At 37.9% G+C, this 15,965-nt stretch overlaps 1 protein-coding gene across 1 annotated transcript; it reads right to left on the bottom strand.

The window, feature by feature from the left end:
- Positions 1-7,221: 7,221 nt before the first annotated feature.
- On the bottom strand, positions 7,222-15,853 carry LOC133532899 (zinc finger protein 431-like). The gene is made up of 2 exons (XM_061871758.1): positions 15,558-15,853; positions 7,222-8,812 (listed from the first exon to the last, which is right to left on the bottom strand). Exons 1-2 carry the CDS (start codon positions 15,712-15,714, stop codon positions 8,136-8,138), a joined length of 834 nt encoding a protein of 277 aa, XP_061727742.1. The 5' UTR covers positions 15,715-15,853; the 3' UTR covers positions 7,222-8,135.
- Between the last annotated feature and the right edge of the window lie 112 nt (positions 15,854-15,965).

The raw sequence follows: 15,965 nt of genomic DNA, 5'->3' as shown, positions 1-15,965 counted from the left end.
GTGTTAAAACCTGACATTAGAAGTTCCGTGCGCTAAATTTGAACAGCTAACGCTCAAAGTCGAAAATCCAACAACGCTCGATAAAAAAGCCCCACTGCCATCGTTCGAATGAAAACACGGGTATCCATTCGTGTCATACAAAATACAATCGCTTTTGCAACGCGCGTTGTAAAAGCGCTCGTGCGAATGAGTTTGCCCGTTAAAGTGTTAAATAGATGGAATAGGGCCAAAACACACTCTGATTTTTGTATCTTTGAGAGCAGGGGGCCTACCGCGAAAATCGAAGTTCGTCAATTGCGGGCATTTTTCTCTGTCACTCTATGTCTTAGAGAGAGTAAAAGAGAAAGATCCCCGCAATTGGCGAATTTCGGTTTTCGCGGTAGGCCCCCAGAAACCAAAATCAGAAATCATAGACAGCCTTAACCTCTAACACAGGTGAAGCTGCGTTTCCAGCAGAGATGTGCAAGCATGTTGCGAGACGAGGGATGTCATGTTTGTTAAGAACCAGTATAAAAAATTGCCGACTAGAGCAGAGCTGTGCTCAGCGAAGATAGGTAATTAAATAGTGAAGTGATTCTATTGGCTCTTAACAAACAAGCCTAGCTCTAGGTAGTTCGTTTTTTTTCAGATTAGAAATTAAATAATAAACTAAAATAATCTTAATAGAATTACACAAGGTTCAAATGTCTTCAATGTTATATCTTGATTTATCAACATCTTCCCGCCGTGTACGGAAATAATCATAATAATGCACTAATCACAAATTGGATGTTGATGATTAATCTACAAGTAACACATAATAACCACAAGAATCCACGAATACAAATTATCTTTTTAAGTCAATAAAAAAATTAAGTTCAATTCGGACCATCCTATTAATACTATGGCACTTGCACATAGCCAACACAATTTTTTTTTCTTACCATAATTCAGTCAATATTAAATGTTCTACTTGTGACCATGGTAAAGTTTCTTATGTTTACTAAGTTCTTCCTTTTCTTTCTTACCACGCTTCTGAACTTTGACATTTTCATATTTCATCCCCTAGTTTTCTTTAGGAGAATGAATATCCGTCTTTTCATCTGAATGTTTAGTTTCTAAATGCTTCTTCAAATTGCTAACTTGTCTGAACTGCTCATGACATAACTTACAATGGTGAGGTTTAATGCCTGTGTGTTTCAAACGATGATTATTCAAAGATGTCTGCTGCGTAAACTCTTGTGGGGACATATATACATACTTAAACATATACATCGACCGACGTCGTGTCCTTTATAGAAACAGTGAAATTGTTCTGATAAGAACAGTTTATAGATCGATCGATTGACACTCTGCGGTTAAGCAGAGAAACGGTGACGTTTGCTCTAACAAGAGCAGTTTTATGTTGCCCTGACAAGGGCAGTTTATGCATATGCGGAGCCTGCAGCATCCTCTTCGTGTCTTCTACCAGCGAGTATCAAGCAGCGGAGCGGGACACGGCGCACCGACGACACGATGTGCACCCTACGGAGGCCGGCCGAGAAAAGGACGGGAACGTTGGCTCGCTTTATTTTATAGGCGCGCGCGAATGCCGCGGCCACGCGCCGCAACCTCGCGCCCGCGCACCTCACCCCGCGCGTCCCGCGCGGCTACTATTATTTATCACGCTCTTTCCTGTATATAGATCTCTTTCTTACATTTCTCTAATTTTGTATAAATTACGCGCATTTTGTAAATAAATTCATTCAATCTTGTACATAGCTAAAAACGTCTTTCACTCCAAGAACCTTCTGATACCTGCCTACATGGTACCTACATCACCATACTCTTTAGAACATATTTTGCACTTGTATGGTTTTTTTCCCTGTGTGTATTCTTGAATGTGCTTGCAGCTGGCCTTTAAAAGCAAAGCTCTTTCTGCAATGTTTACACTTGTATGGCTTTTTGTTTTCATGCGTATATTTATGTGCGTATAGTGTAGATTTTCTTTTGTAGCTTTTGTTGCAAATGTTGCATGAAAAAGGTTGATTGTTAGAATTTGTTATCATATGTTGTTCCAACCTGTTTGCATTTTTAAACTCTTTATTGTATATTTTGCAAGTATTTTTTGGCCTTCTGTGTTTTTCCATGTGAAAAGTCATACTTAACATGGAGAAAAAAAAAATCGTCACACAGGGCACAGCAATAATGCTTCATGTTTCTAGTTTTACATATTTCGCATGAATATAGTTGTTTAATGTCCTTTTCAATTGTCTTAACAGGTTCCTTGGGTTTTGTTTTAGGAGCTGTAAAGAAAGGTTGGTTATGGATAGTTGTCCAGGAGAAAAAATTAGTCCAGCGGTGGCAGCATGGTTGCATTTTTATCATTTTTTTATTTTATTGATTCAAAAAATTTACACAGTATGACAGAGAACTAATACACTGTGAAATTTATAATAGACAGTATTTATATCTCTGTCATGCTGATGCCTGTCACTTTCGCACTTACATACCTGTAAGAATGTATATACTTTATTGTACATAGAAATAAAAACACGAAAAACACAGTTACAGAGACATGACAGGCATGGTGATAGGCGATAAAAATGCGACCGTGCTTAGCCCGCTGGTTTTATGTTATTTAAATCCCATCTGTCCCTGCCCCAGGTGACAGCTGCCACACATGAAGTGGGGATAGGTGGGAATGTTTCATATGTATGCAAGTCTATTCAAAAAATAGTGAACAGTCACTATGAAACCAAAAGAAATGATCATATATGTTATGTTTGACGACCGGTTTGGCCTAGTGGGTAGTCACCCTGCCTACAAAGCTGATGGTCCCGGGTTCAAATCCTGGTAAGGGCATGTATTCGTGTGATGAGCAGGGATATTTGTTCCTGAGTCATGGGTGTTTTCTATGTATTTCAGTATTTATAAATATTTGTATTATATTATATATATATCGTTGTCTAAGTACCCTCAACACAAGCCTTATTGAGCTTACTGTGGGACTTAGTCAATTTGTGTAATAATGTCCTATTATATTTATTAATTTATTTATTTATTTATATAATTGAAACCTGTTAGCTGCAACTTATTTTTTAAAAGTGTTTTCAATAAAAAGGCACATCAAAATTGTTCATCTTCCTTGGCTCAGGCTCATGAGCGTGAGGTCCGCTTGGCAACTAATCCCAAGAATTGGCATAGGCACTAGTTTTTACGAAAGCGAATGCCATCTGACTTTCCAACCCAGAAGTAAACTAGGCCTTATTGGGATTAGTCCGGTTTCCTCACGATGTTTTCCTTCACCTTCTTCAAAAGCGACTGGTAAATATCTAATGATATTTTATATGTAAGTTCCGAAAAACTCATTGATACGAACCGGGGTTTGAACCTGCCACCTACGGATTGCAAGTTGCATGCTCTCACCGCTAAGCCACCAGTGTAGGCCTTACCTTCTTTCTAATGCGAAACAAAGTATAGGCTGAGTCTTTATGGGGCCCTTGAGCTCAAATATGTGAGATTGACATATATATCTAAGGACGCGCCTTACGGACGATAAGAATGGGGCCAGTACAGCGGTGTTAAGCTCACGAATTCGAAGCAATCGTGTAGTCTATCGCTGCAACGCGATTGTTGTTGAGTTCACATCACGCGCGCGATTGGTCGCAACTAGTTCCGTTAGACTTTAGGATTGGCTCGGATACGTGAGTGACACCACTGAACTAGCACCAGTCTTAGTGCCCGTAAGGCCCGTCCTTAGATATATATGTCAATGCTAACGATGCTGTATTACCTATAATAATTATAGTAATGAATATGAAGATGTTCTGGAGAATGTCTAGAATAAATAAGTATAGGACTCACTAATAAATTTTAACGTAACTTTCTTCCATATTTCCACGGGACCATTAACCAGACCCTCGTCTATTTCATGGTCGTCGTACAGATTTCCTAAAGACCCAGCTTTGCAAGGAATCTCCTTATTATCATCATATCCCCCCCGACCCCTTACCGACATTCTCAATAAAGCAAAAACGGAAATGATGTCTGTTTTACAACTGAATAAACCGTTACTTAATTATTTAATTAATTGAAAACATCACACAAAAACAACATTACGCACGGTACAATATTTGTCAAACGTCAATTGAACATTGATGATGTCAAAAAGAAGTATTAAGGCCGGTCCAGACGGAATCATTAAATCGACCGATTTGATCAGAAAAAAAATTGGCGTCGATCCCCAATTTTAGATTTATGGTAATTAAATTTTTTTAAAATGCTCCAAACCTTTCCATACGTTTGGATGTGAATACTAACGTTACAAATGACACAAATTGATATTCTTTGGTCCGCACCTCCATTTTATCGGTCATAAACGGCGGTCGAAAGATGCGAGCAAATTGGCGTTTGCGTCTGCACGGCCTGATTTGATGAGAAAATTTAATCAGATTGACGAAAAATAGTTCCCGTCTAGACGCCTTGATATGAAATGCAGGATTGCCAACATAACAACTATTTCATCAAGAAAAAAAATACGTCAATCTTGTCTAGTCCAAAGAGCATACTACGTTTACTACGTTCTAGTCTAGTCTAGACGAGATTGAGATTGACACAAATCACCAATTTTACATTTATGGTGACACTCGAGAGTATTCTTTGCACTCGAGCAATCGATATTAAATAAATGGTCCCAAATACGCATACTAGCAGCGTCGGAAAATTGGCATTCTTGTGTCAACATCTCCATTTGATCCATCATAATGATATCCAAATCTTTAAATCGAATCTCTTCCTAATGAGGTCTATATCATCCTCTCCAATCTCAAATCCACAAGCGCCCCTGGCTCCTGGCTGGGATAATATACGAGTTCCTTAAACTAACAAGCGAGTCGGACCAAGATAAGCTGGCAGGGATTTTGCTAGCCCAGACAGCGCAAGTGTTATATTAAACGTAAAACATCTATCATCATTTTATATTACCTTTTTACCTAATGGTAAGCGATTACCGCCGCCCATGGACACCTGCAACACCAGAGGAGTTGTAAGTGCGTTGCCGGCCTTTAAGATGGGAGTACGCTCTATGACGTTTACTTAACAAAATCGCTGCCAACTTAGCTTGGTCTAACTCTATCATGGTTTCCCTAATTGCTCACGTTGTGATTCTTTGTTTTGAACAAGGAGTATCCGGATTCCCTGAAATAGGCAGTTATCACTCCTGTCTATATAAAAGTGGAAGCCAGAGACCTTATTTAAAACTATGAACTAAACTTATTCTAGACCTGTATGTTCTTCGAATTTTATCAAAGATCTTAGAAAAACGTAGGTATAAATATCCGTTTAATGAATTACCTCATTAAATCCTCGATTTGGCTTTAGACAAGGTATATCCACTGAAGATGCAGTAGACAGTAGCAATAGTAGACAAGAAGAATAAATTGTTTGACTGTTTCTCGACCTAAAAAAGGCCTTTGATACGGTTTCTGCTCCCACCCTTATAAATGCGCTAGAAGGCAATGGTATTAGAGGTACCTATGCAACTCTTGTTACTAAACGATTACCTTCGAAACCGCAAACAGGGGGTTAAAGAGGGGAAATACGTAAGTGATGAGTGTGACGTAGACTACGGAGTTCCTCAAGGAAGTGTCCTAGGCCCCACGCTCTTTCTTATGTCTATTAACCAACTATGCAACATACCTATTGACAATGGCTTCATCTTTGCATATGCTGACGATACAGCCGTTGTATATCTGGACACACGCATTTTATTATATATAAATTTATCATTATTTATGTGGAAAAACGACAAACTTATTAGACGTTGATCTGATAGCTTGGTAAGCTTGCCATTCCAGGGTTCCATTCTTGATGTTTTTCTTTAGAATCTAGTAAATCGTTTATATTTTTCTTCGTGCTTTGATCTTTGCATCAATGTACAAAAATGAGTAAATATAATTTTATGGTTCTCTCAAAATCAATATCAGTACTATCGGTCCGTTTATTTTATAATTTGGCTTGCATGCAATAACTTGTTGCATTTGTAAACTATCAAATTGAAACTGGAACTTGATGCATGTTGATCTATCGCTTCAGTTGTATTCTATGGAGATAGTTGGGAGGAAGACTTCCGATTATTTTATTTATCAACCAACTACTCGAAAAATAACACTAGTAATTAGAGAACAATTCTAAAAATGTAATACTTAGTTTATAAGTTAATTATTAATGGCATTATTTAGATTTATTTATTAAGAAGATAAAACTGTTTGTGTAAACGCCTCAATTTAGTACATAACTCTAGCATTAATCTTAATGTCGTTTTGACTTAAGGTTTTATAAGAAACGCATAAAACACGAATTAACTATTTTATTGAGGCTTGTAAAGTGTAATGTATAAGAGAGGGGTCCTAAATTATAGTTTCATTATAATTTAGGACCTCTACTAAATGCATGATCTACTCATACTGAAACGACAAAATATCTGCAAAAGATATACAAATACGAGTATAGCGCCAACCGCGCGCCTCTTGGCTACCTACCTCTAGGTACCTTATTCTTTGAACCTCGTTAAGGTGCAGCGAAATGTTTTTTTTGGCAAAAATTTCATTTTTGGTACAAGTACATTTTTTATCGCTGACTATACTTTTTTTCCACAGGCAACTAATACTCATCGAGACAATTCTAAAAACCCCAAACACAATTAGGTTCCGTTGTTTTATCACAGAGTTCCTATGGCTACCTCCTATTTCCATCATCAGATCAGCTTGATGGTACCATATTGCATTGTCACCCGACTTACATATGTATGCAAATTTTCAGCTTCATCGGAAACCGGGAAGTGGGTCAAATTTAACTTTCAAGATTTGTCCCATACTAACAGGGCAAGTTAAATAAAAGCTTGTAACAAAATTAACGTACGATCGCAGTGAGCGAGGTAAGCTATTGGTGCGTGTACAGATCGCTTAGCTCCGCCCAGACGCTCAAGGGCATTGGACCTACTTAGCGTCTTAACGGCTAGGGTACTTGATAGTCGATCGTAAGGACGACCGACAATGAGGTACCCTTGGCATTAAATTTAAAGCGTTTTTTTTAAAGTTATCGCTGTAATTTGCAACTTTTATATAATACACGTGATTATTTTAAGTGTCTAGACTAGACTAGTCTAGAAACTGTTTTGGAACAAAATAAAATTTCGTTATATTTCGTTTAATTTATAAAATCATTGGTATCTCGGAATCTATAAGCGATAATGTAAATACCTTTTAATAGAAAAATGACACAATTTAATGTTTAAGAAATTACAACAAATACTACAAATACATATTCTTAAGTATAAAAAAACATGGTTTCACTCTTCCCTACATATAAAAAAAACAATACATCCACAAGAACCCAGAAATTATAATTTCATAAAAAAAAACGCATTTCTGTATTTTCGAGTTATTTTATTTATCACTAGTTTCTGCCCGCGAGTTTGTCTGCGTGGAATGATGATGATGATGATTATCAAAAACTATCCTATGTCCTTCCCCGGGCCTCTAACTATATCGGTATCAAATTTTATCTCAATCGCTTCAGTGGTTTAAGCGTTAAGACGTAACAAACAGACAGACATACAGACAGAGCTTTTCAGTCGAGTACCGTGTTTAGGCAACGAAGCTTGCTGAGTTGCCTAAGTGAGGTACAAGATTGTAAAGTTTGATTATATCACTATTGTATACAATACTTTTTTTACGAGTCATTAAAAATATATTTTTTTTTACTATAAAACCTAAAAGTAATGAAAATTGGTAAGTATAATTTGTACTTAGAGTATTAATAAAAGCGCCATCTCTCATCGCTAGCCCGAAATCTCCTGAGTTGTTACAGTTAGGAGGTTCAACCATACTGTTCGACCTAAGGGATGGCCAGGGGGCGCCACAAGCTTTCAGAAATTGTCATATACCTGGAAATTTCGACGTGCCCCTCGCTCGGGTGGCCGAGCGGGTCAGACATCTATCGCGTAAACCGAGGACGCTGGTTGCATTCCAGCCCTGGGCACTGGATACATTGGTAATATTTTTCCTTTGTATATGATATATGACAGTTCATAGAAAGTAATTTAATTTGTTCTTATAATACTCCATATAACAAAATGTGCTTAGAAAAAAAGATCTGGCCTACATTAACTGTTTTCACATGCCACCATGGTAAAGTTTCTTATGTTTACTAAGATCATCATTACTACTAAACACAAATTTACACTTTTTACATGCATACCAAGTTACAACCATTCTTTGCTTTTCTTTCTTTTCCTTCTGAGCTTTCGTATTTTTATGTTTCTTCCCCTTTTCTTTAGGAAATTGAATATCCTTCTTTTTATCTGAATGATTAGTTTCTAAATGCTTCTTCAAATTGCTAACCTGTCTGAATCTCTCATGACAGATCTCACAACAGTGAGGTTTAATGCCTTTGTGTTTCAAAAGATGATTATTCAATGATGTCTGCTGCGTAAACTCTTTAGAACATATATTGCACTTGTACGGTTTTTCCCCAGTGTGTAACCTTGTATGCGCTTTCAACTGGCCTTTAAAAGTAAAGCTCTTTCTGCAATGTTTACACTTGTATGGCTTTTTGTTTTCGTGCGTATACTTATGTGCGTACAGTGTAGATTCCCTTTTGTATCTTTTATTGCAAATGTTGCAAGAAAAAGGTCGATCGTTAGAATGTGTTATAATATGTTCTTCCAACCTGTTTGCATTTTTAAACTCTTTATTGCATAATTTGCAAAGATTTTTTTGTCTTGTACTATATGGTGGTTTCATGTCCTTTTCAATTGTTTTTACAGGGTCTTTGGGTTTTGTTTTAAGACCTGTAAAGAAAGTTTCTTTGTATTAATTTATAATACTTTAATAAATTCATTAACAATACTAACCGTAATATGGGAGCACATCTGTCAATGGCGACTAATTTAAAATATTCAATTCATCGATATATATCTGGGGACGGGCCTTACAGGCAATAAGAATGGGGTCAGTACAGCGGTTTCACGCACACGAATTCGAGCCAATCGTGCAGTCTAACGCCACAACGCGATTGGTTGATGAGTTCGCATCATGCGCGCGATGGTCGCAACTAGTTGCGTTAGACTGCACGATTGGCTCGAATTCGTGAGTGACACCACTGGACTAGCACTATTCTTAGTGCCCGTAAGGCCCTTAGATATATCTCAATGCTTCAATTATATTTAGGCGTGGAACTTTTGGTAGGTAGTATTGCTGTGGTTCTAGAATCCTTGGAGCAGAGCCTGGAATTCGCGGCAAAGCAAAAGACTGTGGGAATATATCGGATAAAAAGCATTTTTTATGATATCGAGTATTATAACACACTGTACTGCAGTTTGGCAGATTAGTAGTTTAAGGCTTTTTGTAATCTTCTTTTAATTCAAATAAATTAAAAAAAAAAAAAAAAATAATTAGACTTGGGACTTTTGGATGCTCGCCGTAGTACTACAATCCACGGAGTCGCAATTACGTTATAATATCTTTAGAAGTCAAAATCACAGTGTATTTTTTTTTTATGTTAGCATAGTTAGCAAACGAGCAGAGGAGCCGCCTGATGGGAAGCGGACATCGTCGCCCATGGACGTAAGCAACACCATAGGAGCCACTTAAGCGTTGCCGACCCTTGAGAAGTTGAGAACCCTAAATACCCGCTTCTTGAAGAATCCCATTAGGGTTCCGTAGTCAACTAGGAACCCTTATAGTTTCGCCATGTCCGTCTCTCTGTCTGTCTGTCTGTCCGAGGCTTTGCTCCGTGGTCATTAGTGCTAGAAAGCTGAAATTTGGCATGGATATATAAATCAATAAAGCCGACAAAGTCGTACAATAAAATCTAAAATTTTTTTTTTTTTTAGGGTACCTCCCCTACACGTAAAGTGGGGGTGAAATTTTTTTTTCGCTTCAACCCTAGAATATCGTATCGTTGGAAAGGTCTTTCAAAACTAATAGGGGTTTTCAAGGAACATTTTTTTATAAAGTGAATATATTCGGAGATAATCGCTCCGAAAGAAAAAAAAAATGTGTCCCCCCCCCTCTAACTTTTGAACCATAGGTCCAAAAAATATGAAAAAAATCGTGGAAGTAGAGCTTAAGAAATACATTAAATGAAAACTATAGCGGACATGATCAGTTTAGCTGTTTTTGAGTTATCGCAAAAAGTTTTCCCTTCATAGTAAAAAGACTTACTTTAATTAGGTACTGATTATGCAAATTTGCCTATTTGTTTAACTTGGGTGAAAGGTACCGTTTCATCCCTTGGTTAACAATTTACTATACTTTAAGCTCCAGTTTAGCTTATTGTGACGGAAGAGTAACTACGGAACCCTACACTGAGCGTGGCCCGACATGCTCTTGGCCGGTTATTCTAATTATGTTTATTAAAGAGGGACGGGTAGTCTATCTGGCCGCGAGATACTGTCGCGCCAATCATGTGCTAGCCCGGCAGAAAATGAGTACTCCATAAGAGATTGAATTTGGAAGTGGATTCTGAAAAAGATATTGCACCTGTTTCTATATTAGTTTTATACAAACCCACGTATTTTTTTATTTGGTGGACCGTTTTTTTCTTACATTACACAAATATCGATATCGATAATAAAATATTTCTAACACTAGCTAGCTTGCGACAGTCTTTAGTTTAGCCGCGAAAATTCCGGGCTCTGCTATGGGGTCACAATGATAAATAATAATAATAATTTTCAGTCAAAATCTAAACTCAAAATTTCAAATACGAAGTCATAATTAACTCGTCTTCCTCGCGTTGTCCGGCATTTTGCTACGGCTCATGGGAGCCTGGGGTCCGCTTGGCAACTAATCCTAAGATTTGGCGTAGGCACTAGTTTTTACGAAAGCGACTGCCATTTGACTTTCCAACCCAGACGGTAAACTAGGCCTTGTTGGGATTAATCTGGTTTCCTCACGATGTTTTCCTTCACCGAAAAGTGACTGGTAATTATCAAATGATAAGTTCCGAAAAACTAAGAGAGGTATGGGCATTGTGAATGTCATCTCGCTTTGTGTGGTAGGGCACAGCACAGCGGATGTCATTTCAGATCTAGAGCAGAGCCCAACTGGGGAAGTACCTTCACCTTACAGAAAACAGCAGCCAAATAACACTAGACCCTACTCATAGTGTTGTGTTCCTGCCGGCGAGTAAGGTTGCCAGAGCTCAACGAGGGGGGGGCGGGTTTAGGGTCGGCAACGCGCATGTAACTCCTCTGGAGTTGCAGGCGTACATAGGCTACGGAGACTGCTTACCATCAGGCGGGCCGTATGCTTGTTTGCCACCGACGTAGTATTAAAAAAAAAACTCATTGGTACGAGCAGGGGTTTGAACCTGCTACCTCTGGATTGCAAGTCGCACGCTCTTACCGCCTTCCCTTCCTTCCCATGAGCGATGGCAAAATGCCGGGACAACGCGAGGAAGAAGAAGATTATTTAATAGGTTATACTCAAACATAAGGAGCACAAGAAATACTTGCATATACATTTCATTACTTTCTTTCATTATCTAAAAATAGATCTGTTTTTATTGATTAATTTTATGGATACCATAATAAACTGTAATATCAATACCGTCAGGAGGTTAGGTCGCTAAGCGCTTCACACTTTTTCTCTTCTTTATAGCATCCTTTTTAATCCTGCAACGCCCGCTATCTCAAAGACCTCTTTAGCATTGTTCAATCTATAAGATGTTTCCAAAATTATCTTCTTAAAGTCCCATCATTGTCTTCAAAATTTTTTAATGATTCTTTTACGTTCCAGGCAGTTTGGTTGTGGAACTCACTACCTTCTGAGTTAAGGATTTAGAATCATTTATTTATATATTGTGCATTACAGGTAATGAATACAGATGTTATAAACAATTTTTGTTCTCTGTAACATGTCTTGCGTACAATAATTATAGCTGCCTAGCGCATGCAATATTATTAAAAATATTTTACATTTTCACTACTTATATTTTATAAAATTCTATAAGTTGTAATTAATAGTAATAATAAATAATAGGTAGTTCTATAAGTCAATCACTAATTTGTCAAAGTATCCATCATAAATTCATCTATATTGTAATAACATTTATCTTTTAATAAGTTATTTAACCTTATCTTAAATGTTGACAGCTGTAAGGCATGATAAATCATTTCATATTTTTAAAACTCAAGTAAAAGAATATTATCCCTTCCGTAATATTATTTTATGTTCTGTTCCTGTTTCCCTTTAAATTGTTATTTGCCGCATTGTGGTGATTTATATATATTAGCTGGGTCCACACAGAGCGAGCATACAAGCGAGGCAATTTCCTCACGCACAAACCTGCCAGTGTAGACATGCCTCGGCCGAGGTGGCACGTGCGTTTTCCTCGGCCGAGACTCGACTACACTGGCCGATTTGTGTGTCAGGAAATTGCCTCGCGCGTACGTGCTCGCTCGCTCGCTCTGTGTGGACCTGCCTATTCGTAAATTTGTTATATATGATATTTATTTATGTATGTAGTTTATACTCTTTGCTATTTATGTATGTGCATAATTTGTTATTATTATTTCTCAACTTCTATCACTCACTGTATCACCTACTCACATTACTTGTTTTTTTACCTTGTCTCCACTATCCTAAGGTTGTCTGGAAGAGATCGCTCTTTAGCGATAAAACCGCCCTACCATAGTCTATGTTGTGAGTTTAATTTGTATGTCATTATGTTCAGACAGACAGGAGAAAATTGAATACTAGGACAATACACATATGGGAAAAGAAGTAAAAATGGTGAACGTCTAATTCACTTTGCACTACAACACAGCCTATCAATCATAAACAGCAAGTTCAAGAAAAAAAAAAGTAGAAAATGGACGTGGGTTTCACCAGACGGGAGATACAAAAACGAAATTGATTTCATACTTTCCAATCAACCCAGTTACTTCAGTGACTGTAACATTGTAAATAAACTAAATTTCAACACAAACCAAAAACCAAAGCAGCCAAGGCCTAGACAAAGGCTAGATAACAAGTTTCTTAACAAGGACCAAATGATCAAAATCACCACTAAATTACAGAACAAACACTTGGAGTATGAAGCCTTGCCCCCAACCTACAATACCCAACAAAAGTATGATTGGGCAGAAAATACTATTAAAACAGCAGTAGAATCAAGTAGAGAAAAAACTGATAAAGTCAAGAGGAGCTGGATGACATCAAAAACTCTGTCTTTGATGGAAGAGAGAAACAACCTAATCAGTAAAGGCAACATTAACAGAGACATACGAAAACAAATATCAAATCTCAGCAAACAAATAAACGAAAGCCTAAGAAAAGATAGAAAACAAAACAGGATGGAAACATTGGAAAAGCATATTCTGACAACTGGCAGCACTAAAAAAGCCTACAAAGTACTTCAGGCAAACAAGGAATGGATCACGAAAATGAAAGATAAACAAGGAACGGACAGAAACCGAAGGCAGGATATAAAAGATATAGCTACTAATTACTATAGAGACTTATACAAAAAACCCAGCATTCCAGACGAAACCTATACAAAGCTGGACGAGGAAACTGAAGTGCCACCCGTACTAGTAAGGGAGGTGGAACTAGCCATTGAATCCCAGAAAAAAGACAAAGCCCCTGGCCCTGACGAAATAAGAAATGAAGTCCTAATGTATGCCAAGGACCAAGTGGCTCCCCTCCTGTCCAAGATCTTTAACGACATTTTGATAAAAGAATATATACCAGAGCAGTGGACGACATCAAACATAATACTTCTGTACAAAAAGGGAGATCCTCACAACATTGGCAATTATAGACCAATTAGTCTAATGTCAAATATCTACAAAGTATTTGCTAAAGTTTTACTTAAACGCCTCGAGAAGAAACTCGATGAACAACAACCTATCGAACAGGCAGGATTCCGAAGCGGCTACTCTGTGCTTGACCATATAATTGTCCTGAGGCAAATCATCGAGAAATATAATGAATATAACCTGACATACTATTTTGCATTCATTGACTACAGTAAAGCGTTCGACAGTCTACTTCACAGCAAGATATGGGAAACACTAAAGAATCAAGGAATAGACGAAAAGTATATAAGAATAATCAGAAATTTATACAAGCACAGCACAGCATGCATCCAAATAGAAAGAAGAAGCCAACCGTTTCCAATAGAAAAGGGTGTCCGACAGGGGGACCCCCTCTCGCCAAAGATCTTCTCAGCTGTACTTGAGCAAGTATTTAGATCGCTGAATTGGGAGAAATACGGCATTAACATAGATGGCTGCAGTCTGACAAACTTAAGGTTTGCAGATGATATTGTGCTTTTTGCTAGAAATCACCAAGACCTGAACACCATGATTAATGAACTAGCAAGGGAAAGCGAGAAAATGGGTCTCCAGATGGATTTAGATAAGACCAAAGTTTTCACAAACGGCCCACAGGAAAAAATCTGCATAGGACAAAACGAGCTCGAATATGTTGACGAATATATATACCTAGGACAAGTAATTTCAGCCAAAGATGTCACTAACAAAGAAATCGAACGAAGGATTGGGAATGGATGGAACAGGTACTGGGCCATGAAAGAAGTAATGAAGGACCAAAATCTTCACATTAGTGCAAAGAGCAAGGTATTCAATACGTGTGTTTTACCAATACTTATGTACGGAAGCCAAACCTGGGCCCTCACCAAACGCCAACTGAACAAGTTACGTATCTGCCAAGTTTCCATGGAACGAAGCATGCTAGGAATAAGAAAAGCTGATCGGATAAGGAACCAGGTGATAAGAAGCAGAACCAAGATGCACGACATTGTAACAAAAATTAGAAGGCAGAAATGGAAGTGGTCAGGTCATATCAGTAGAGGCATGGACAAATGGAGTAAGAAGGTGATCCAGTGGTACCCAAGAGGCTGTAAAAGGAAAAGAGGAAGGCAGCTCAAACGATGGGACGACGACATCAGGCCTGTTGCTGGTGCCACATGGAGCAGGGTTGCCAGAGACAGGAACGAATGGAGAAGGCTGGAGGAGGCCTATGCCGACTGGCAAGCGGGCACCCAATACATTTAACAACACATCAACGAATAAACAAATAAACAGCATTTGGGTGTCATGACAAAAGGCTATAATATAATATAATATAATGTTCTTTTCATATTGGTGAGCAATAAAGAATATTTGTATTGTATTGTCGCTACTGGCTAGCATCCATTGACTGACCTCCCGACAGATAGTGCCCTTTTTGAGATGTAATAAATAAATAATAATAAATAAATTCATTTATTTCGACCAACTTAGGATCATATTACATTTAACTTATTATATTACATTTAACTTATCATATTTTAACCTATTCTGGAGAGGCTTGGACACCAGTACGTGAATCATATGACAGTGATTCAGGCACTGGCAGTCAAATCTCTCCGCAAACGCTCTCAAGATGCCGTTGGAACTAGCCCGCACCCTGCGCACCAGGGATGTGCAGCGTTTCCTCATAATAACCGCTAAGCGTAATAAGCGCTAGTATCTAGATGTTCTGGAGAATGCGTAGAATAGATGAGAAGTATTCAAGACTCACCAATAAATTTTAACGTAATTTTCGGCTTCCATATTTCCACGGGACCTATAACGAGATCCTCTTCTATTTCATGGTCAGCGTACAGACTCTCTAAAGACCCGGCTTCGCTAGGACACTTCTCATTTTGATCAAATCTCTCCCGATCCCTTAGCGACATACTGAATAAAGCAAAAACGGCGCAAATTCAGAAATTTACGACTTATTGGGTTAATTTACTTTTTTTTTACACAAAAACAAAACAAGTTTGGTGAACGGTCAAATTTCTTAATGTGAATGAAGTGATTGAAGTGTCAATGCAAACTATGCAAAGAGTAAAGAGTAACTGTAATAAAATGCAGGTTTGCCAACATATGAACTTTTTAATATTGCCTAAAAAGTAGCACTGTTTATCTAATTTATACAATTAAT

The sequence above is a fragment of the Cydia pomonella genome, chromosome 28 (assembly GCF_033807575.1).
Source record: "Cydia pomonella isolate Wapato2018A chromosome 28, ilCydPomo1, whole genome shotgun sequence".
Taxonomy (NCBI): Eukaryota; Metazoa; Arthropoda; class Insecta; order Lepidoptera; family Tortricidae; genus Cydia; species Cydia pomonella.
Note: the sequence above shows the minus strand (reverse complement) of the source record. Positions and strands in the feature narration are given on the sequence as shown.

What these genes read in the sequence shown, in the direction of transcription:
- LOC133532899 (XM_061871758.1), bottom strand. Translation starts at nt 15,714, where the DNA reads ATGTCGCTAAGGGATCGGGAGAGATTTGATCAAAATGAGAAGTGTCCT. An exon ending in AATTACGTTAAAATTTATTG is followed by an intron (nt 8,813 to 15,557) that starts GTGAGTCTTGAA and finishes CTTTCTTTACAG; the next exon opens with GTCTTAAAACAAAACCCAAA.